Below are 22,788 nucleotides of genomic sequence, written 5' to 3' on the forward strand. Positions count from 1 at the left end.
TATCATCACAACTCACATTATCATCACAACAACCCACATTATCATCACAACAACCCACATTATCATCACAACTCACATTATCATCACAACAACTCACATTATCATCACAACCCACATTATCATCACAACAACTCACATTATCATCACAACAACCCACATTATCATCACAACAACTCACATTATCATCACAACAACTCACATTATCATCACAACTCACATTATCATCACAACAACTCACATTATCATCACAACAACCCACATTATCATCACAACTCACATGATCATCACAACTCACATTATCATCACAACTCACATTATCATCACAACTCACATGATCATCACAACCCACATTATCATCACAACAACTCACATTATCATCACAACTCACATTATCATCACAACCCACATTATCATCACAACAACTCACATTATCATCACAACAACCCACATTATCATCACAACAACTCACATTATCATCACAACTCACATTATCATCACAACAACTCACATTATCATCACAACTCACATTATCATCACAACCCACATTATCATCACAACAACTCACATTATCATCACAACAACCCACATTATCATCACAACAACTCACATTATCATCACAACAACTCACATTATCATCACAACTCACATTATCATCACAACCCACATTATCATCACAACAACTCACATTATCATCACAACAACCCACATTATCATCACAACAACCCACATTATCATCACAACAACTCACATTATCATCACAACAACCCACATTATCATCACAACCCACATTATCATCACAACAACTCACATTATCATCACAACCCACATTATCATCACAACTCAAATTATCATCACAACCCACATTATCATCACAACTCACATTATCATCACAACTCACATTATCATCACAACTCACATTATCATCACAACTCACATTATCAACACAACGACACAGAGAGAGAAAAAACTGCAACCAGCCAAATGAGTAAAGACTACTAACTCACCAACTACAAGTAACTGTGTAGTTAGTTTACTACATTTTGTGTGTGTGTGTGTGTGTGTGTCTGTGTGTGTGAGAACTACCTCTTTAGAAGGTTTGCGCAGGACGTCTCCGACTCCTCCTCCACTCCTCAGACCGTGACTCAGAACAGTGATCATACACATCCACAGAGAATCACACGCTCTCTCAACATCATCTAGACACACACACACACACTCTCTCATTGCTGCAATATTGTTTAAATGTTCAGTATATTTAAATATAAAATCTACTTTAAGCTAATGTAAATCTACTGAAACAGTTCCTAAACTTTATGAACACACACTGGAGGCAGTGCTAATAATGTCTGGATGAGGAATAAATTTAAAGTAAGAGAAATTCAGCTTGAGTTGTTAAAGGAAACTGATAGCGCTATGTACTATATTCTGCAACTTTCTTAAGTTAATTACTACTAATTACTATTTAATTGCTATTTAATTAAGTCACAAAATAAACTGAAATGATTTTTACCTTCCTCCGTACCTACAGACAGACACGTCCCATTCTCCAACACACACGAACCCTCGGACAGGAAACTGCTCGCCTGATTCACCCCCTCCTCTATACACATACACACACACACACACACACACACACACACACACACAGAGAAGATAAATCTTTCAGCATTCAGCATTACGGTTGTCTAATTCCATAACTTCTAAGTGTTTTCTAGTTTAACAGAAGATTTATTCTTTTCTCTAAATTTTTTTTCTGGAAATGAGTGCCTTGAAATTACAGATTTGCCGGGTCTGCATAAGAACCCTGACAAGCTACAAGCAAATTATAGAGCAACATAATTTGCTGCAATATGAGAAAAATTACAATTTTGTATCTCAATCATTTAACAATAAAATTTATAGTGACTGCATGTTTAACTAAAAACCAACCCCATTAACAGCATTGTTAACACTAACTAGGATTAAACACTGTTTCTACATTTACAACTCCAGGTTGTAGTTTGACAGACTGTATGTGTGTGTGTGTGTGTGTGTGTGTGTGTGCAGTGTACCCAGAGTGGAGTTAGAGATACGGTCCACCTCCAGTATAAAATCGTCTTTAAAGAAGATGTAGCCCACGATGGAGAAGAGATAAACCAGAATGAGTCCCAGTACAGCAGTGAGGACGATGGAGCGACCATTTCTCGTCACACTTTTAATCACATTCAGCAACGTTTCCTCTCTGTTCACCAGGTCAAACAACTACAACACACACACACACACACACACCCAATACACAGTACACAGGTCAGTGACTCACAGTGTTACTCGCCAGTACACAGGCTCTGTGCCTAAGTTTTATGCATTTTAATGTTTCAGGATTAAAGATACTGTTAAGAAATAGTGTGAGGTCAAAGGTTAAAGAAGTTAAAGGTTACTGAAAGCTCACCAGTAAGCTGTAGAAGAAGACGTGTCCACAGAGGCCTAGTGTACAGATGAGAAGATAAAGCAGGTGAAAGAGGAACTCTCTGTCCATCACCATTGCTCTGTAACCGCGAGTAAACGTCCCTCTGTTACCCACAAAACTCAGCAGGAACACAATCTTATTACATACCTGAAAATACACAACACACATTATATACACAACTGAAGACACTCAGAAACACTGTTTGTGCACTGTTTAGTGTGTCAGAGTGTGTGTCAGAGTGTGTTACAGCGTGTGTTACAGAGTGTCAGAGTGGGTTACAGCGTGTGTTACAGTGTGTCAGAGTGTGTTACAGTGTGTGTTACAGAGTGTGTTACAGAGTGTCAGAGTGTGTTACAGAGTGTGTTACAGCGTGTGTTACAGTGTGTCAGAGTGTGTTACAGTGTGTTACAGAGTGTGTTACAGTGTGTCAGAGTGTGTTACAGTGTGTTACAGAGTGTGTTACAGAGTGTCAGAGTGTGTTACAGAGTGTCAGAGTGTGTTACAGCGTGTGTTACGGAGTGTCAGTGTGTGTTACAGCGTGTGTTACAGAGTGTCAGAGTGTGTTACAGTGTGTTACAGAGTGTCAGAGTGTGTTACAGTGTGTCAGAGTGTGTTACAGTGTGTTACAGAGTGTGTTACAGAGTGTCAGAGTGTGTTACAGCGTGTGTTACAGAGTGTCAGAGTGTGTTACAGCGTGTGTTACAGAGTGTCAGAGTGTGTTACAGAGTGTGTTACAGAGTGTCAGAGTGTGTTACAGTGTGTGTTACAGCGTGGCAGAGTGTGTTACAGCATGTGTTACAGAGTGTCAGAGTGTGTTATAGTGTGTGTTACAGAGTGTGTTACAGAGTGTGTTACAGAGTGTCAGAGTGTGTTACAGCATGTGTTACAGAGTGTCAGTGTGTGTTATAGTGTGTGTTACAGAGTGTGTTACAGAGTGTCAGAGTGTGTTACAGCGTGTGTTACAGCGTGTGTTACAGTGTGTCAGAGTGTGTTACAGAGTGTGTTACAGAGTGTCAGAGTGTGTTACAGCATGTGTTACAGAGTGTCAGAGTGTGTTACAGAGTGTCAGAGTGTGTTACAGCGTGTGTTACAGAGTGTCAGTGTGTGTTACAGAGTGTGTTACAGCGTGTGTTACAGCGTGTGTTACAGCGTGTGTTACAGAGTGTCAGAGTGTGTTACAGCATGTGTTACAGAGTGTCAGAGTGTGTTATAGTGTGTGTTACAGAGTGTGTTACAGAGTGTCAGAGTGTGTTACAGCGTGTGTTACAGAGTGTCAGTGTGTGTTATAGTGTGTGTTACAGCGTGTGTTACAGTGTGTCAGAGTGTGTTACAGTGTGTGTTACAGAGTGTGTTACAGAGTGTCAGAGTGTGTTACAGCATGTGTTACAGAGTGTCAGAGTGTGTTATAGTGTGTGTTACAGAGTGTGTTACAGAGTGTGTTACAGAGTGTCAGAGTGTGTTACAGCGTGTGTTACAGAGTGTCAGAGTGTGTTACAGCATGTGTTACAGAGTGTCAGAGTGTGTTATAGTGTGTGTTACAGAGTGTGTTACAGAGTGTCAGAGTGTGTTACAGCGTGTGTTACAGAGTGTCAGTGTGTGTTATAGTGTGTGTTACAGCGTGTGTTACAGAGTGTCAGAGTGTGTTACAGTGTGTGTTACAGAGTGTGTTACAGAGTGTCAGAGTGTGTTACAGCATGTGTTACAGAGTGTCAGAGTGTGTTACAGAGTGTCAGAGTGTGTTACAGCGTGTGTTACAGAGTGTCAGTGTGTGTTATAGTGTGTGTTACAGAGTGTGTTACAGCGTGTGTTACAGTGTGTCAGAGTGTGTTACAGTGTGTGTTACAGAGTGTGTTACAGAGTGTCAGAGTGTGTTACAGAGTGTGTTACAGAGTGTCAGAGTGTGTTGCAGAGTGTCAGAGTGTGTTACAGCGTGTGTTACAGAGTGTCAGTGTGTGTTATAGTGTGTGTTACAGAGTGTGTTACAGCGTGTGTTACACCGTGTGTTACAGCGTGTGTTACAGAGTGTCAGAGTGTGTTACAGGGTGTGTTACAGAGTGTCAGAGTGTGTTACAGCGTGTGTTACAGAGTGTCAGAGTGTGTTACAGCGTGTGTTACAGAGTGTCAGAGTGTGTTACAGAGTGTGTCACAGAGTGTGTTACAGAGTGTGTTACAGAGTGTCAGAGTGTGTTACAGTGTGTGTTACAGCGTGGCAGAGTGTGTTACAGCATGTGTTACAGAGTGTCAGAGTGTGTTATAGTGTGTGTTACAGAGTGTGTTACAGAGTGTGTTACAGAGTGTCAGAGTGTGTTACAGCGTGTGTTACAGAGTGTCAGTGTGTGTTACAGCGTGTGTTACAGCGTGTGTTACAGTGTGTCAGAGTGTGTTACAGTGTGTGTTACAGAGTGTGTTACAGAGTGTCAGAGTGTGTTACAGCATGTGTTACAGAGTGTCAGAGTGTGTTACAGCGTGTGTTAGAGTGTCAGTGTGTTATAGTGTGTGTTACAGAGTGTGTTACAGCGTGTGTTACAGCGTGTGTTACAGCGTGTGTTACAGAGTGTCAGAGTGTGTTATAGTGTGTGTTACAGAGTGTGTTACAGAGTGTGTTACAGAGTGTCAGAGTGTGTTACAGCGTGTGTTACAGAGTGTCAGTGTGTGTTATAGTGTGTGTTACAGCGTGTGTTACAGTGTGTCAGAGTGTGTTACAGTGTGTGTTACAGAGTGTGTTACAGAGTGTCAGAGTGTGTTACAGCATGTGTTACAGAGTGTCAGAGTGTGTTATAGTGTGTGTTACAGAGTGTGTTACAGAGTGTGTTACAGAGTGTCAGAGTGTGTTACAGCGTGTGTTACAGAGTGTCAGTGTGTGTTATAGTGTGTGTTACACCGTGTGTTACAGAGTGTCAGAGTGTGTTACAGCGTGTGTTACAGTGTGTCAGAGTGTGTTACAGTGTGTGTTACAGAGTGTGTTACAGAGTGTCAGAGTGTGTTACAGCATGTGTTACAGAGTGTCAGAGTGTGTTACAGAGTGTCAGAGTGTGTTACAGCGTGTGTTACAGAGTGTCAGTGTGTGTTATAGTGTGTGTTACAGAGTGTGTTACAGCGTGTGTTACAGTGTGTCAGAGTGTGTTACAGTGTGTGTTACAGAGTGTGTTACAGAGTGTGTTACAGAGTGTCAGAGTGTGTTACAGAGTGTCAGAGTGTGTTACAGCGTGTGTTACAGAGTGTCAGTGTGTGTTATAGTGTGTGTTACAGAGTGTGTTACAGCGTGTGTTACAGCGTGTGTTACAGAGTGTCAGAGTGTGTTACAGGGTGTGTTACAGAGTGTCAGTGTGTGTTATAGTGTGTGTTACAGAGTGTGTTACAGCGTGTGTTACAGAGTGTCAGAGTGTGTTACAGTGTGTGTTACAGCGTGGCAGAGTGTGTTACAGCATGTGTTACAGAGTGTCAGAGTGTGTTACAGCGTGTGTTACAGCGTGTGTTACAGAGTGTCTGTGTGTTATAGTGTGTGTTACAGCATGTGTTACAGCGTGTGTTACAGAGTGTCAGAGTGTGTTACAGCGTGTGTTACAGCGTGGCAGAGTGTGTTACAGCGTGGCAGAGTGAGCTACAGAGTGTCAGAGTGTGTTACAGCGTGTGTTACAGAGTGTCAGAGTGAGCTACAGAGTGTCAGAGTGTGTTACAGAGTGTGTTACAGAGTGTCAGAGTGTGTTACAGCGTGTGTTACAGCATGTGTTACAGCGTGGCAGAGTGTGTTACAGCGTGTGTTACAGCGTGGCAGAGTGAGCTACAGCGTGTGTTACAGAGTGTCAGAGTGTGTTACAGCGTGTGTTACAGAGTGTCAGAGTGTGTTACAGCATGTGTTACAGAGTGTCAGAGTGTGCTACAGCATGTGTTACAGCGTGGCAGAGTGAGCTACAGAGTGTCAGAGTGTGTTACAGCGTGTGTTACAGCGTGGCAGAGTGAGCTACATTGTGTCAGAGTGTGTTACAGAGTGTGTCACAGCATGTCATAGTGTGTTACAGTGTGTCTTACAGAGTGTGTTACAGCGTGTGTTACAGAGTGTCAGAGTGTGTTACAGTGTGAAGTTTTTCTGCTGGGCCAGATCTTGTCTGAAATGTGCAGTGAGGTGTTGGAGTTCTGTGTGCACATACGTTAAAGGCTCCCAGCAGAGAAAGCATGTGATGCAGGCCGAATGAGAACCCTAGGCGCAGGACCGAGGAGATAACCAGAACCCTCGCTGCATTCGGACTGGGCCACAGTAACACAAACACCAACGAGCCCAACACACACCCCCACAATAACAGAGACACTGATGGCTCCAAGTGACCTGGAACAAAAACACCACACACACACACACACACACACACATATATATATATATCACACACTATATACTGAACATATACACAGGACTCCTGCTTTGCTGGTACAGTGAGTGATGATGATGATGATGATGATGATGATGATGATGATGAAGGTGTGCTGCTGTACTCACTATCGCTCACACTCTCCAGCGGATAGAAAAACGCCACCAGCACGTTAATCAGCACGGCCAGGTTAAATGACACATTACTCCAGAACGACATGTTCCTACTGCACCAGTACAACACCGGCTGGGCTGAAAAGCACACACACACACACACACACACACAAACTAATAATGGATAACACTATAAAAGTAAAACAATAAAACCGTCCATATTACTGATTTACTGATCCCTGAAACCAGCACCAAAACATGTCGACTTCAGTCACTCTAACAGTACTCAGTCAGTCTTTCCGTCTGTTTCCAGGGCCGAAGCCAGGAGGCACAGCTCTAGTCCATGTTCCAATCCAGTACAGGCTCTGCGACTCTTACACTCAGTTGAATACTAGTTCAACTGTTTCCTGTTTAGATCCATTCAGCTCTGTCTATTTAAACTGCTCTCTCACAATTGTTATTTGCGAGGGTTTGCTATCATGTCCGTCTGCAGTTCTGGGCATTACTTTCTGATTGTTTGTATGGTTTAATCTGTTTCAGCCTTCGTTGTTCTGTTCGTTTGATTTTTCTCTCAGAAAGTTTGGTGTCACACCTAATAAATCTATGTAACTTATGTTAGTTATATCCGTGTGTAATGTTAGCTAAGTGGAACACACACTGATAGGTTTTGTTTCACATTAATAAACTCTAAACTTTCTCCATTTACTATGACAAAAAGTGAAGAAATTGTGTCAGCTTATCTTTTAAATGGGAAAAATGGATTCGAGACGACAGCACCAGCCGAAACATTACTAATGTGAGATGAGGGGAAGGGGCGGGGCTTCCAGGGGGTCAGTTAATATCAGCCAGTTCAAAACGTCTATGCAACTGTCAATCATTCCAGATTCATATGTCAACTGGCTCATTTATTGGGGAAAAAGATACTCTTTGGTGTATTTTTGAGTGATAATTCAAAGCAACATACTCTGATGTTAAAATGTAGAGCTCCTACACAGAATGCATCTACACAGAAAGTCAGCAGATCTGCCATTACTGTGATTGTCTAATGAAGAAGTCTGTGTGATCCTCATACACACACAGACACATTCACACACAGAGGGGGCCTATACCTCTAAGTTTTTTCTGCCACCTCATCTCACTGTACAGGTCGTCTGCTCTGAGGAAGAAGTCATTGATTTTGCTGCCTTGCTCGTCTCTCTCTGTGCTGTAATACACACGCAGCTTCGACTCGTTTGTCAGGAATGAGCAGATATGAGGGACCGGAAACACAATCTGCTCCATGGTGCGGTCCTGACGGACAATCTGCACACACATACACACACACACACACACACACACACACAAACAATTATACAAAGTGGTCACAGCCTAGAAAATAAATAATCTGTTTAGTCTACATTGTTTAGTCTATATATGCTCACTACACAGGGTACCATATTGGATTTGGCCCCTTTGAAATTAACTACATAATGGTGACAGATTAAAAGAAAACCCAGTGCGATACAGTGTGGGGTGTGTTTATTTATGTCAGTCATGGTTTGTCTCCACTCGTCAGTTCTTCTGACTGATCCCCTTTATACTAGGAATAAACATTACTCTCCTGATGGGTGTGGTCTCTTCAGGACAGAGCTCACTGAATGATGTGATGAGGATGCTGATGATGTAAATCACACGCTATGACCTTCACACTCACCACATATCTGTACTTACATTCCATCGCTGTGTTCAGTTTTTATATTTAAGCCTTTCTCAGAATCTGTGTTTATTTATAAAGAGCAGAGTGTGTTCAGTCACCTCGATCTGCGCAGTGTGTTCAGTGTAAAACTCCAGAGCCTGATCTTCTCCTGTGGGCTTCAGCAGCACCTGCAGCTCCTTATTGTGACGAGACAGCTGAAGGACCAGCGCACAAAAACATGAGTGTATGTGTGTGTGTGTATGTGTATGTGTGAGTGTGTGTGTGTGTGTGTGTGTGAGAGAGAGAGCGAGAGAGAAAGTGCATGCTTTTATATCTTGGCGAAGACCAAATGTCCCCACAAAGGTAGGAATATCTGACAGTTTGACCTTGTGGGGACATTTGGCTGGTCCCCATGAGGAAGACTACATTTAGGTGTAGCACAGCATTATTTATCTACATTAATAGTTATGTGAATAGAAGGTCTTCTCAAGGATAGTATGACAAACTGTGAGTTTGTGTGTGTGTGTGTATTACCTGATGTGCAAGGATGTAGATGTTGTGGCCGACGTTCCGAGGTGAAGCAGCATGTTCCTCTGCATTCTCCTCATCGTCATCGAAGTCTGTCTCTCCCTGCTGATACGCCTTCTTTATCACCTCCACCTGCAGCACAGAGCCGTTCAGTCACTCCGCCTTTACCCTGCTCTTTAATTCACGTATCTGTGTGTGACACTGGTGTGCTATGTGTGACAGTGCTGTTACTCTGGTCATTAATTTATATATCTGTGTGTGACAGTAGCTGTACCGTGTATCACAGTGGCCCTCACCAGCTCTTTGGGTCTCATGTTGTATAGGATCCTCTCTGCATTCTCACTGTCATGGCGACTCTCCATGATGGCCAACAGCAGCTTGGAGGCATTATTCTGAACAGGACAGAGAGAGATTAATTTCCAATTATAAATCAAATAACAATGACGAATAATATATATAGATATAGCACACATACATGTTCTGATATCAAAATAAAGGGCAAGGTGGAGACGAATACGACAACGTGAGGTCTGTGTTCTCACTTGTACCAGAACAGCTACATGTTTAAAAACAGAGGTTTTGTAAATATACAGTCCCCTCTGAAAGGCCAATTCTATTATTTTGCTATACACTTAAGCCATTTGGGTTTGAGATCAAAAGATGAATATGAGACGATAGATCAGAAGTTCAACTTTCATTTCCTGATATTTACATCTAGACGTGTTAAACAACTTAGAACATGGCACCTTTTGTTCGAACCCACCCATTTTTCAAGTGATCAAAAATATTGGAACATGTGACTGACAGGTGTTTCTTGTTGTGCAGGTGTGTCCTGTTAGATTGATTGTTTAAACAATTAATAGCTCTGAATGTCTCCTCTTGGTTTGAGCCCTGGGTTTTACCTGTGAAGGCTGCATTTGTTGTTAAAAAGGATAAACCAACATGAAGACCAGAGAGCTGTCTATGGGAAAAAATTAAGCCATTCTGAAGCTGAGAAAAGAGAAAAATACTAAAGTAAAACATGTACCATAACTAAACATTAAAACTCACACACTGTAGCCTAGAAATCATGTCCATCAATGTAACTGAAATAAATTCTTTAAGTGCAGGATCACGTGATATAATGAAAGATGTTTGAGGAAATCAATCAATAACATTTACTGTAGAACAATGAGCTAATTTTAATATTGAGTTTAGATGTGATGTGTCTCTCATTTGTACATCACTGTTAATAAAACTGATGTTAAAATCCATTTCATGCAGCTTGTTTATAACATCACTTAGCCGAGTGATCATGTTGGCAAGAGCTTATTTCTCGGGGACATGGTATAACCGCAAAATGTTATATTTGTCTTAAGCCTTAATATTTAATATTTATGTCTTAAATATTTAATTATATAGCACTTTTAACAGACATTGTCCCTTAGCATCTTTACAGAAATCACAAGCCAGAGGTGATGGTGGTGAGGAAAAACTCCCTGAGACGATATGAGGAAGAAACCTTTAGAGGAACCAGACTCAAAAGGGAACCATCCTCATCTGAGTGACACCGGATAGTGCGATTATAAATCATTACAGGTGTAGTACAGGTGTAGAAGTGTAAAAACCAACAATACTGAGTGTGTATTTGAGACAAATCTACTGCTGTATGAGCCGCAGCAGCAGGTGAATTACACGTGCAATATTATACCTAATTCATTAAAGCAATGTGTATGTAAGGCATGAGTGTGAGTGTTATGAGAGAGTAAAACAGGTCACCTTCAGCTCCAGGACCAGGTCCATCCTCTTCCTCCCAAGTGGATTGATGTCATTCAGGATCAGAGCGATGATGATGTCAATGCCATTAGACTCATGAGTGGCAATGCAGTTCTACACACACACACACACACACACACACACACACACACACACCTGAGCTAACTGTATAATTATCTATTAACTGTACCTGCTTGTCATGTTGATGGTGTGTAGCTGGTTGGCATGGTGTTGGTGTTTAGATTGTTATATGTGATGATGGTGTCTACCTGGTTGTCATGGTGATGGTGTTTACCTGGTTGTCATGGCAGGGCCCCTGACAGTACTCTGTGAGGCTCTCTACAGTCTGATTAATGAGAGCGACGTTGTGCTGGTTGATGTAGAGCCCCAGCAGGCCCAGACCCCCTGTGGTGCTGCCACAGATACAGTCGAGGAACTGCAGTGTCTCACACACCAGGTTATAGTTATTCTTATTGTTCTGGCAACGCAGGAAGTTCTGTGTGAGGAGAAATAACATGAGTGTCATACGCATAAACCAAGTACTGCACACACAGACACACAGACACACACACACACACACCTGAAGGTCTCTGTTGTGGTTCTCACACAGCAGCTGAAGGAAGCGCAGGATTGGCTGCATGATGAGGATGACTGGGCTCATTTCGCCTTGCTCCGCCCCTTTGTCTCCGCCCCCCTTGTCACCGTCAGCATGACCGTACGCCTCTTCAGGATCAGCATCACGGCGGTATGAGCTGAACGCCTTTTTAGTCACTGCAGACGCTTCCAGGAGCTGTTCCCGAGCATCGTCTGTCACCACTACCACTGAGTCCTTTCCTAAACAAAGAAAAACCTATCCATTAGGGACCAGGCCGCAATCTGAAACCGCCCTGACATCTTATATAGTATTTATGGTTTCTGTGTGGCAACATCCACAGTACTGAATTCATTTGAATTGAATTTATTTAGTCTTTCTTTCATTCTTTTTGTCTTTCTCCATAAATTTTAACATTGTAGATTTTTTTAGTTTGAAAAGATGCTGATGTTACATGGCTGACCTCTACGCCGTTGAGGTGTGTCTCGGTCAGCATGGTCGTCACGGCGCTTGTTGCCAAGGTCACTGGTGTTTACGGTAACCGTGGCTTTGATTTCCAGCTGGGCAGCTTTCATTCGGTCATAAAACACCCGGAAGAACTTCTCTGACTTTTTATCTTCAGTGAGACGTTTATAAAATGAACGCTGCAGTAAAGCAGACACACAGACACATTACATCACCACACACACACACACACACACACACACACACACACACACACACAAAGGACGAGTTATACGCTCTGTGTCCATTCCTACCTGTATAGTTGTGTTCCCGCCCTCCAGCAGAGCGATAGCCAATAAGATGCTCTCGTGAAAGACGCGGTCACTGTTTGTGTTCATGATGAGGTCGATGACCAGGTCAGATGCCCCCTCACGGTCCAAATGACACTGTACTTCTGTTAAAGACATCTCAGCTCGACCTACACACACACACACACACACACACACACACACACACACATACACACACATGTACAAAAACGCATTCTTGTAGCACACATTCCTACAACATTTATGACAGAAAATGTAACAAATCTAACAGAAGGAACCATTACTCCAGTAGAACCATTACTCCAGTAGAACCATTAGAAATGCATCTACCTGACTGGTTCTTGTTTGGACCCGCAGGTGTGAGTCCTGAGTTAGTGAAGGTGGTCAGACTGTCTCTCCTCCCTCCGCTCCTGAAGTTACCATAGTAACGGTTCACCAGTAACTGCCTCAGAGCCTCGCCCTGTGAGAGCATGTACATTAACTATTAGTCTGTGTGTGTGTGTGTGTGTGTGTGTGTGTGTGTGTGTGTGTAGCCAGTAATATGTGTAACGAGTGCAGAGTTTCATGACCCCAGACCCCAGGATTGAGGGTTAAAGGGTCAGGAGTCAGGGGTCAGAGGTCATGGTGACATACCCTTCTGTGATCCTCCTGCTGTTTTGGTGGCAGATTCACATCCACCTGCTGAGTGAGTGAGTAGAGCAGAACACTAATGCAGAGTTAGTCATCACCACCATGCAGAGTGAACACACACACACACACACACTCACACACACACACACACACACACACACACTGCATCATGCAGCTCACTGTTTAAATCATGTGCATTGAGAAGATTAGTGAAAAGCACAGGATGAGAGAGTTGGCAGTCAGAAAGGAAAGATCAGTTAAAGAGCGATATATATTTAAAATGTTCAGTGTGTAACGTTTAAGTGTTTCTACATCTGCAATAGTCATAGAACTTAAACATAACCTTACAAAATATTGTGATTTGCAGTACTGCTATGGGTGGCACAGTGCCACAGCGGTTAGCGTTCCCTCCTCAAAGCTCCAGGGTCCACGGTTTTACACACACACACACACACACACACACACACCTAGAGGTAATTTCACATAGTCAATTCACATACCTATATATGTTTTTAGGAGGTGGGAGGAAACAGGAAAACCCAGAGAAAAGCCACAGGGACATGAGGAGAACATGAGAAACTCCACACGGAGAGTAACCCAAGCTCAGGGTTGAACCGGGAGACGTGAGGAGACAACGCTACACACTGCACCACTGCGACATCAGAGCTTACAGGTATAACCGTGTTCAGGTAAAGGGTTACAGCTGGACTAACGCAATAAACAGGTAATGTTTTACCTAACCAGATAACACAATTATCTCTTCATTTAATCATATAAGCATTAAAATAAAAGACTACTATGTCAACTAACCATTTTATTGTAGTATTATTTTTTTATCTCAGTGCTACCACACAAGTGTGTTCTAACACAATATTATATAAATACTACTTAAAACATGTCAGGGTAATAAGTTCAAAATATTACCACAAAACACTTCCACACAGTCCTACACTCACATACACTAAACACACACTCACACTAAAAAACACACACTAAACACTCACACTAAAAACACACACTAAACACTCACACTAAAAAACACACACTAAACACTCACACTAAAAAACACACACTAAACACTCACACTAAAAACACACACTAAACACTCACACTAAAAAACACACACTAAAAAACACACACTAAACACTCACACTAAAAACACACACTAAACACTCACACTAAACACTCACACTAAACACTCACACTAAACACTCGCACTAAAAAACACACACTAAACACTCGCACTAAAAAACACACACTAAACACTCACACTAAAAACACACACTAAACACTCACACTAAAAACACACACTAAACACTCACACTAAAAAACACACACTAAAAAACACACACTAAACACTCACACTAAAAACACACACTAAACACTCACACTAAACACACACTCACACTAAACACTCACACTAAAAACACACACTAAACACTCACACTAAAAAACACACACTAAAAAACACACACTAAACACTCGCACTAAAAAACACACACTAAACACTCACACTAAAAACACACACTAAACACTCACACTAAACACTCACACTAAAAACACACACTAAACACTCACACTAAAAAACACACACTAAACACTCGCACTAAAAAACACACACTAAACACTCACACTAAAAACACACACTAAACACTCACACTAAAAAACACACACTAAACACTCGCACTAAAAAACACACACTAAACACTCGCACTAAAAACATACACTAAACACTCACACTAAAAAACACACACTAAACACTCACACTAAAAACACACACTAAACACTCACACTAAAAAACACACACTAAACACTCACACTAAAAACACACACTAAACACTCGCACTAAAAACACACACTAAACACTCACACTAAAAAACACACACTAAACACTCACACTAAACACTCACACTAAACACTCACACTAAAAACACACACTAAACACTCACACTAAAAAACACACACTAAACACTCGCACTAAAAAACACACACTAAACACTCGCACTAAAAACATACACTAAACACTCACACTAAAAACACACACTAAACACTCACACTAAAAACACACACTAAACACTCACACTAAAAACACACACTAAACACTCACACTAAAAACACACACTAAACACTCGCACTAAAAACACTACACATAAAGTTCTATACAGACGAAAAAGCTAAAGGAGAAAAGACAAGATGAAGTAAAAAAACAACCTCAGCAACATCCATCTCATCATCATATGCCATGAGCTGTAACAGAGGAGTGAAGGACGGGGTTAGTGAAGCACACACGTTTATTACAGGTGTTATAAAGTTTACAGTAAATGCTTAAGAATGTGATTTATAGATACAAGCAGGAGTGAAGAGTGTGAGGAAACATGCAGTGTGTGTGAGGACAGACTCTCAGCTCTGTTCACGATTTCCACCAATCTGAATTAATCTGAACCTCTTTACATGAATCGAATCTAGACGAAAGCACTGGCCGAAACATTACTAACGTGAGATGGGGCAGGGGGCGTGTCTTACAGGGGTACACCTGTCAATCACTCTAGATTCACATGTCGATTGGCTCATCTGCTGTTTTTACTGGAGGAAAAAAGAAGACTCTTTTGGTGTATGTTATGATAATTATCTGTAGCAGCGTACGCCGATATCGAAAACACACAGAGTTAATCAGATACAGCAGCTCACATGGTGGTTATTCTTATTTTTAACAAATTATTAAAATACACCGTGTTGAAATTTTATTGGAATTGGTCTTAATCAGTTTATTCTAATTTAGGAGTGTACATGAAGGTGTTTTAGTCTGACTGAGCGGTCATTAACAGATTTATAAGGCTGTGTAAATAAACTTCCCAGTTTGAATGATAATGTTTAAAGACGTTCGGTTCACTAAAGTCCTCACATCTCGAATACTCTTACCTTTTCTCCATATCCTCGGTCTTTGGTCATCATTTCTCGGAGTGTCTGCAGAACTTTGATGCACAGACGCTCCTCGTTCTCCTCCAGCAGCTGCTTTGTGTGCTTTATCAGCCTGTTTTATCAGAAACACACGAACAAAGATTTAACCATGTCTGTTTAACCATGTCTTGTGATGTTTTCAGACCAGCATGTGTGTGTGTGTGTGTAAAAAGTGAACTCAGCAGTGAATAGTGTTTGTTAATGTTTGTGTAAACGTGTGAAGTACGTACTTGCAGATGAATCCTCCACTTTCACACTTGCGATGAGCTTCAGTGTGTTCGGGAAACAGCAGCTCTGGACGATGGAGAACATCCACCAACACAGACAGCTCCGCCTGGACCAGAGGCCTCAAACGCTCCTCTAACGCTGAGACTATGTCCTACACACACACACACACACACACAGAATAAACACACCGTAGAGACGTGTAGACAGCGTAACACAGGTTGTGGTGGTCGCATGATCACCTGCAGCCTCTCGATGATGTTGCGGTAGTCTCTGGAGGCCGTGAGGACCGAGTCTCTGCGAGCGGCGTTACGAGCAGACAGTCTCCAGCTCAGAGCTGTTTTCTGAACAATGTTGTTCGACTTGATGAACAGATTATTCACCTGACAGTCCAGATCCACTGGGATAGCAATCGCTCTCCCTTTAGCTATAAAATAGATTTTACGCAGGTTTATAGAGATTTCCAGCATTTCTGTATATGCTGTGTTGCACCTGTGTGAATAATTCTTCTAAACATGGATGTACAAGCATATTATAAAATCATATAAAATAACAATGATAGCTATTTTACACTACTTGGGCTATTAGTTGTCTAACTCATACAGCTGCATGATCAGACTCCACAACTGGAAAGACTGGAACTGAATGAATCTGAATGAATCATTTAACTGAACATGACTCGAGTCACACTCAAAAAAACTGAACTGACTCTCAGACTCAATCATAATTACTGTCCTTCACTGATTCACTGTTCAGATGTGAACCCTTTTAACCCTGAACTGTTCGATGTTCCGGCACAAAGAAGCGAGATCTTCAGACAGAGTGGATTTGACGAGATGGAGGATGAGTATTGCTGGATGAGGTCTTACCCACGTCGCTCAGAACCTTTATACAGGCCTCCACACTGCCCCTCTGACTCGGGACCAGCCAGGTACAGTGATACACACGGAACACACCCTGCAGCAGCTGCACAAACACCGGCTGCCGAGTCTGAGGTACAGACAAACACAAACACACACCACAGCTCAAACCATCATCTCCAGGAGAGGGTTAACAGCTGACCCTTTGATAAACCCCACACTGACAAACATTCACAGCCCAGACTCCAACCACAACATCGCAATCTCTCAGCACTGCACTGACAGCCTTATACTGCAGTGATGCTGAATTCTGGATCCTGATTGGTCAGAAGGTGTTGATTAATTGTCTATAACTGCAGCTCTGACAGTAGTGCAGCTGCAAATCACAGGTTTATATTAAAGTGGTTGTTCTAATATGTTATCGTTTCCATAGTAACAGCTCATTCACAAGGACTATAACGTTAGTGAGAACAGGAACTCACTTGTTTCACCTACGTTCCACAACATCAGATGTAACTAAAATTGTATACATTAACTAAATGATATAGTATGACATGTTGTTCTTTATAAATAAATAATTGTAATCTTTGGTAAAATGCTTGGGGACATGCTGTTATAGAAAAATAATCAACCTCAGGGTGGGAACAGTAACTCTGTTTTGCATTGGGCTGTTTCACCCCACATCACTTGATTATTTTCCTATAACCGCACACCCTCAAGTGTTTTATTCCTTTTGTATTTTGTTTTTGGTCAAAAACTGTGAGGAACATTAGTTCATGTTTTTGAATGTGGGAAGCGGCAGTAGCTCTCCAGATCTTTACAGCTCTCTGATTGGCTGCTGTCAGTGTCCGTCACCTGCAGGCTGGTGCTCTGGTCAGAAAACGGCGAGCTGAAGAAGGTAGTGACGATGCTCATGATGGTCTCAGTCACATATCGCTCCAGAACCGTGTCTGCATGCTTACGGTCACTCGTGTTGTTACACACCTGCCGAGAGGAAACATACAGAGGTCGTGTAGAGGTCATATTGGTCACATGGGTGTCTGACATCACAGCAGAGACCCTGTTCACACCTGGTCATTTCATGCACGTTGATCTGGATTGTATTTTGATCAGGTTTTAACCATTTGTAGCATGTTTCTGGTCTTTCAGACTGAAATCAGATTACACATTAATATGCAAATTAGCTCATAACTTTCAAACAACAGCTTTCTGTGCTGTTCCTCATTTTTAGTTGCTTTATATATAAGATGGCTGTTGCATCAAAAATTATATTTCTCATGCCAGTTTTAATCTCGCTATCATTTTTAAAGACATTAACGGTACCAGTGACAGGAGGAGTTTCTCTGGAGGGTGTGAGGTGGAGACTCTCTAAAACCAAATACAAAATACAGCTAATTTTATGCTAAAGTGGGTGTGTCTGTGTCTGTCACAGGGTAAATTTGTTTTCACGACCCAAATAAAACCGAGAGTGCCAATACTTTAATGTTAGTAAGAAAGTGACGAAGTCGAGTGCAAACTTTGTCAGACAACATGAAAAAATATACGTCTTTTGTGGCTGAATCTCAGCTGGTGCTTTATTAGGCATACAGCACACTCCTGAGTAGTGAGCTTATATAGTGAACAGGAAGTCATTTGGGATTTTCACCTGAAGATAGAAGAATGTTGCTCTCTTGCGGGAGTGGCTTTAGTTCCTGATGAGAAACACTAGCAGCCAAAATATACGGCCTACAGCCCAGTACATGATTTAACAAATCACTTTTATTTAAAATCTATTCAAGTTTGATTTAAATGTCCTGCTTGGCTTAATACTAGCTTCATCAGCATTCTGGCAAAGTGAGCTAACTGTACTAGCTACGTACACTCACCAGAGGCACCAACGATCTCTGCTACTTCCTTCCAAACTTTATTTTTCTTATTAACGTCTCTGTACATATTTAATGAGAGCTCGTATGAAAGGTGAAACCACGGTTATAAGTTTTTCTTCCATTTTTGTGGGAAATAATTGCAGGTAGGAACTAACGTTGTGAGCGGGGAACTGAAGAAACGGCGGACCACAGGATTGGTCCAAGGAATCATTCAAGACAAACATTTGGATTTGTTGCTTTCCCAATTCATATCTAATTTATATAAAATTGAGAAAATGTCAGTTTAAATGTCGCTGTTGCTGAAATCGTGGCTCAATGACGTAGAAAATCTGTGGCTTTGTTGCTTGTTAGTGTGAATGAAGAGTTAAAGCTCTAATGAACACAGTTCAGATCGAGTTATTTGATTCCATAAGCGCTGATATCACACATAACAGTTATAAGGTTTAATATCAGGTATTCAGGTGTAATGATGTGAGGTGTGTGTTTCACTGATCACAGGAAACAGGTGTGTAATGTGTAAATCTGTGGTCAGAGATAAACACACGTGTTGATATCCAGAGCAACACGACACTTTCTGTCCTGTGACAGTGTTAAAGTCACATCTCTTTCTGTTCCTACAATTACAATACAGATCTGCATTATATTATTAAAGCTAAAATGAAAATAAAACTAATTAAGACTTTTGCAGATTATATTTCAGAAATGTTTAACTTTATTTAAGACATTAATATTTGATAATTATTATTGTACTGTTTTTTAAAATTATTTTAATGACCTGTAGATTGCCTGATTAAAACACTGATGCTTGATCAAATTTATTTAAAGTGACTGCATCAGTGCTTCATCTGATGAACCAAAATAATAATAATAATAATCTGCACTTTATGGGCTCTTACTCTGCAGACATCCACCAGGAAGTCATCAAACAGCTTCCACATGTGATTACTGGTGTAGATCTCCTTCATCTCCACCTCAGTGTCCACGTAGCAGTGGTTCAGGAAGTTCACATACGCCATCTTCACCTGAGAGAATTAAACACGAGTGATTAATGTATTTATTCTTAAAGCTGTACCTTCACACACACACACACACTCACACACACACCTCAGGGATGCAGTCCTCATGTGTGACCACACGCACAATGTCATCGAGCGGGAGAAGAGAATTACACTTTATCTCTGTGTAGACGTTTTTACCCTCCGTACACACGGCCAACAGCTCCACCAGGTGGATATGATACCTGTCACACACACACACACACACACACACACACACACACCCTTAAGAGTTGTGCTGCACAGTTAATCATATTTTAATCACAATCATTTCTGGGATCCACTATTAATAAAATTTACACCACAGCGCTGCGTTGATTAATTTTCTATAACTGCAGCTCTGACAGTAGAGAAGCTGCAAATCACAGCTTTATTTATAATTAATGCGCTCGTTCTAATATGTTATCGTTTCTATAGTAACAGCTCATTGACAGGGACGTGTACAGCAGACGCTTCACATAAACGGATTAAAAAACACGTGCGTAAGTGACAACAGGAACTAACTCATTTCCCTGACGTTACAACATTAAATATAACTATATATAGATAAATGATGTGTCTTTATTTAATAAATTACAAGTTGTAATCATTGAGAAACTGCTGTGGTATAACAGGAATAAAACACTTGGGGGTGAGTTGTTATAGGAAAATAAACATGAACATGGTAAGAGTAACTCCACTTCATCACACAACCCTGTCACTCAGGACTTTTTAAAAACTTTTCTGAAAGTGGAACAAATCTGTATCTGATCCTAAACAGGCCTAACATTCTTCATAAATAACTGTGATATTAATATTGAACAGAATAACTGTGATAATCCTAATCGTGATAATCAGCATTCCCGGGATGGACTCCGGACTCGCTGAGACCCTGACCAGGATAAAGAGCTTACTGAAGATGAATAAATGAATAATTGTGATAATTCTGTTATTGTGTCATGCATTACACTGCTTACGCACACACACACACACACACACACACACACCTGAGAGCACTGTTCTCGTCTAGACGCTCCCTTTCGAGACGCATCATCTGCACTAACGTCTGGAAGGACGCACGGTCATTGTAGAACACCAGGACATCCTCACCTGCAGTTACCAGCTACACACACACACACACACACACACACACACAGAGTTATTACAGTACTCACAGGTGATGAGTTAGACAGCATGTGTTACAGAACCTCAGTATTTTCTTATTAAAACATGCACTAAATTTATTATCTGTGAGATATACACACACACACACACACACACTGACCTCGGCCATGACGATGTCCTGACACTTCTTGATGAACTTGTTCTCGGCTTTGACGATGGTCTGCAGGAATTTGAGGTAGTGGACGCTGCGTCCGTGCGTCTCAATGCAGTGGACAAAGTGCTGCACCACTCTCTCGTTAATCTCACTGCACAGCTGGAAGTTATTCATGAAGATGTGCTGCATGGTCACGGCCTCTAGGATCTGACACACACACACAGTGATAGTAAATATAACATATACACTCACTGGCCACTTTAATAGGAACACCTGTACCCCTGCACATTCATGCAGTTATCTAATCAGCCAATCATGTGACAGCAGCGCAGTGTATAAAATCACACGGTTACAGGTCAAGAGCTTCAGTTAATGTTCACATCAAACATCAGAATCATCGCCTGGTCTTTTTCCACTCTTCATCTGTCCAGTTTGGGTGAAACTGTGTCCACTGTAGCCTCAGATTCCTGTTGTAGTGTGTTCTGAGACACTTTTCTGCTCACCACAGTTACAAATAGTGGTTATTTGAGTTACTGTAGCCTTCCTGGCAGCTCGAAACTGTCTGCTCATTATCCACCGCCAGAACTGTCGCTCACTCGGTGTTTTTTGTTTTTCTCATCATTCTGTGTAAACTCTACAGACTGCTGTGTGTGAAAATCCCTGCAGGAGATCCGCAGTTTCTGAAAAACTCCAACCAGCCCATCTGGCACCAACAACCATGTCACGGGTTAAAGTCACAGAGATCACACTTTTTCTTCATTCTTATGTTTGATGTGAACATTAACTGAAGCTCTTGACCTGCATTGCTGACATGTGATTGGCTGATTGGATAACTGCATAAATGGGCAGGTGTACAGGTGTTCCTATTAAGGTGGTGCTGAAGTGTATATATAGGTGAGATATGCTGCATTAGGTGTGTGAGAGAGTGATCAGAAATATTGGAACATATGGAACATGTGACTGAAAGGTGTCTCTTGTTGCCCAGGTGTGCACTGTTAGTGTGTGTGTGTCTCAGGTCTTACTCCAGGGTTGAGGAACAGGTTAATGTGTTTGTGCAGTAGAGCCTGGTTCTGCTGGTTTCCTGCACAGAAGTTCTGGAGGAACTGATGAGCGAGGGTCATGATCTCCTGCATCCACACATCCTCTCCCTAACACACACACACACACACACACACACACACACAGGCAATAAACCCAGAGAATAAAACACAGAGAATTAGTGTTCAAATCTCACACAAACACACACACACCTTTTCGTAAGGGATCTGTAGAAGTTCCAGGACCACTGAGTGAGCCCCCATGTTCCTAAGGAGACGCTGCTGCTGCTTCTTGTTCTTCCTGCCAGACAGACACTCCATCACACACAACCTACTGAGTCTCAGGAGGATCTGCGCACACACACACACACACACACACACAATTGTAAATATGAGACACATAATGAGACACAGCACAAAGCAAATAACACAGAATACAAATACAACAGCAATAAAGTAAAAATAGACCCAGGACCAACCCACTCTTTGGCATTAGCATGATCGTACAAACAAACAAACAAACAATAAATAAATAAATCTACTCTGACCTCCTTGACGAGTCGGTAGTTGGAGCTGCTGGTGCTCTCCACTTTGGGTTTGTGTATTCCATCAGAAATGGAGTCACTCTGTTATGTAGAAAAATAAATATTCAAT

General features: G+C 41.6%; 1 protein-coding gene across 7 annotated transcripts in view; it reads right to left on the reverse strand.

The window, feature by feature from the left end:
* The window catches only part of itpr1a (inositol 1,4,5-trisphosphate receptor, type 1a), a 55,454-nt gene that overhangs the window by 5,448 nt on the left and 27,218 nt on the right, over nucleotides 1-22,788 (reverse strand). For 4 of the 7 annotated variants that reach the window (XR_008301345.1, XM_034298974.2, XM_034298976.2 and 1 more), the window contains 30 exons: nucleotides 22,683-22,760; nucleotides 22,348-22,485; nucleotides 22,120-22,245; nucleotides 21,104-21,304; nucleotides 20,826-20,941; nucleotides 19,889-20,024; nucleotides 19,681-19,806; nucleotides 17,775-17,903; nucleotides 16,929-17,049; nucleotides 16,302-16,486; nucleotides 16,065-16,213; nucleotides 15,796-15,907; nucleotides 15,088-15,123; nucleotides 12,880-12,927; nucleotides 12,577-12,706; nucleotides 12,232-12,395; nucleotides 11,937-12,117; nucleotides 11,462-11,715; nucleotides 11,177-11,377; nucleotides 10,885-10,995; nucleotides 9,423-9,518; nucleotides 9,133-9,258; nucleotides 8,718-8,813; nucleotides 8,033-8,225; nucleotides 6,939-7,061; nucleotides 6,595-6,770; nucleotides 2,429-2,593; nucleotides 2,052-2,241; nucleotides 1,511-1,600; nucleotides 1,084-1,196 (listed from right to left, as the gene is read on the reverse strand). Coding sequence is in view for 6 of the 7 variants with exons in the window: in XM_034298974.2 (XP_034154865.1) it covers nucleotides 1,084-1,196; nucleotides 1,511-1,600; nucleotides 2,052-2,241; nucleotides 2,429-2,593; nucleotides 6,595-6,770; nucleotides 6,939-7,061; nucleotides 8,033-8,225; nucleotides 8,718-8,813; nucleotides 9,133-9,258; nucleotides 9,423-9,518; nucleotides 10,885-10,995; nucleotides 11,177-11,377; nucleotides 11,462-11,715; nucleotides 11,937-12,117; nucleotides 12,232-12,395; nucleotides 12,577-12,706; nucleotides 12,880-12,927; nucleotides 15,088-15,123; nucleotides 15,796-15,907; nucleotides 16,065-16,213; nucleotides 16,302-16,486; nucleotides 16,929-17,049; nucleotides 17,775-17,903; nucleotides 19,681-19,806; nucleotides 19,889-20,024; nucleotides 20,826-20,941; nucleotides 21,104-21,304; nucleotides 22,120-22,245; nucleotides 22,348-22,485; nucleotides 22,683-22,760 (4,110 nt within the window). In the remaining variant the exon portion in view is untranslated. The remainder of the gene's footprint in view (nucleotides 1-1,083; nucleotides 1,197-1,510; nucleotides 1,601-2,051; nucleotides 2,242-2,428; nucleotides 2,594-6,594; nucleotides 6,771-6,938; nucleotides 7,062-8,032; nucleotides 8,226-8,717; nucleotides 8,814-9,132; nucleotides 9,259-9,422; nucleotides 9,519-10,884; nucleotides 10,996-11,176; nucleotides 11,378-11,461; nucleotides 11,716-11,936; nucleotides 12,118-12,231; nucleotides 12,396-12,576; nucleotides 12,707-12,879; nucleotides 12,928-15,087; nucleotides 15,124-15,795; nucleotides 15,908-16,064; nucleotides 16,214-16,301; nucleotides 16,487-16,928; nucleotides 17,050-17,774; nucleotides 17,904-19,680; nucleotides 19,807-19,888; nucleotides 20,025-20,825; nucleotides 20,942-21,103; nucleotides 21,305-22,119; nucleotides 22,246-22,347; nucleotides 22,486-22,682; nucleotides 22,761-22,788) is intronic. The other 3 variants (XM_034298988.2, XM_053231972.1, XM_053231973.1) reach the window with 3 other exon arrangements.

This window comes from Pangasianodon hypophthalmus, chromosome 2 (genome assembly GCF_027358585.1).
Source record: "Pangasianodon hypophthalmus isolate fPanHyp1 chromosome 2, fPanHyp1.pri, whole genome shotgun sequence".
Lineage (NCBI taxonomy): Eukaryota > Metazoa > Chordata > Actinopteri > Siluriformes > Pangasiidae > Pangasianodon > Pangasianodon hypophthalmus.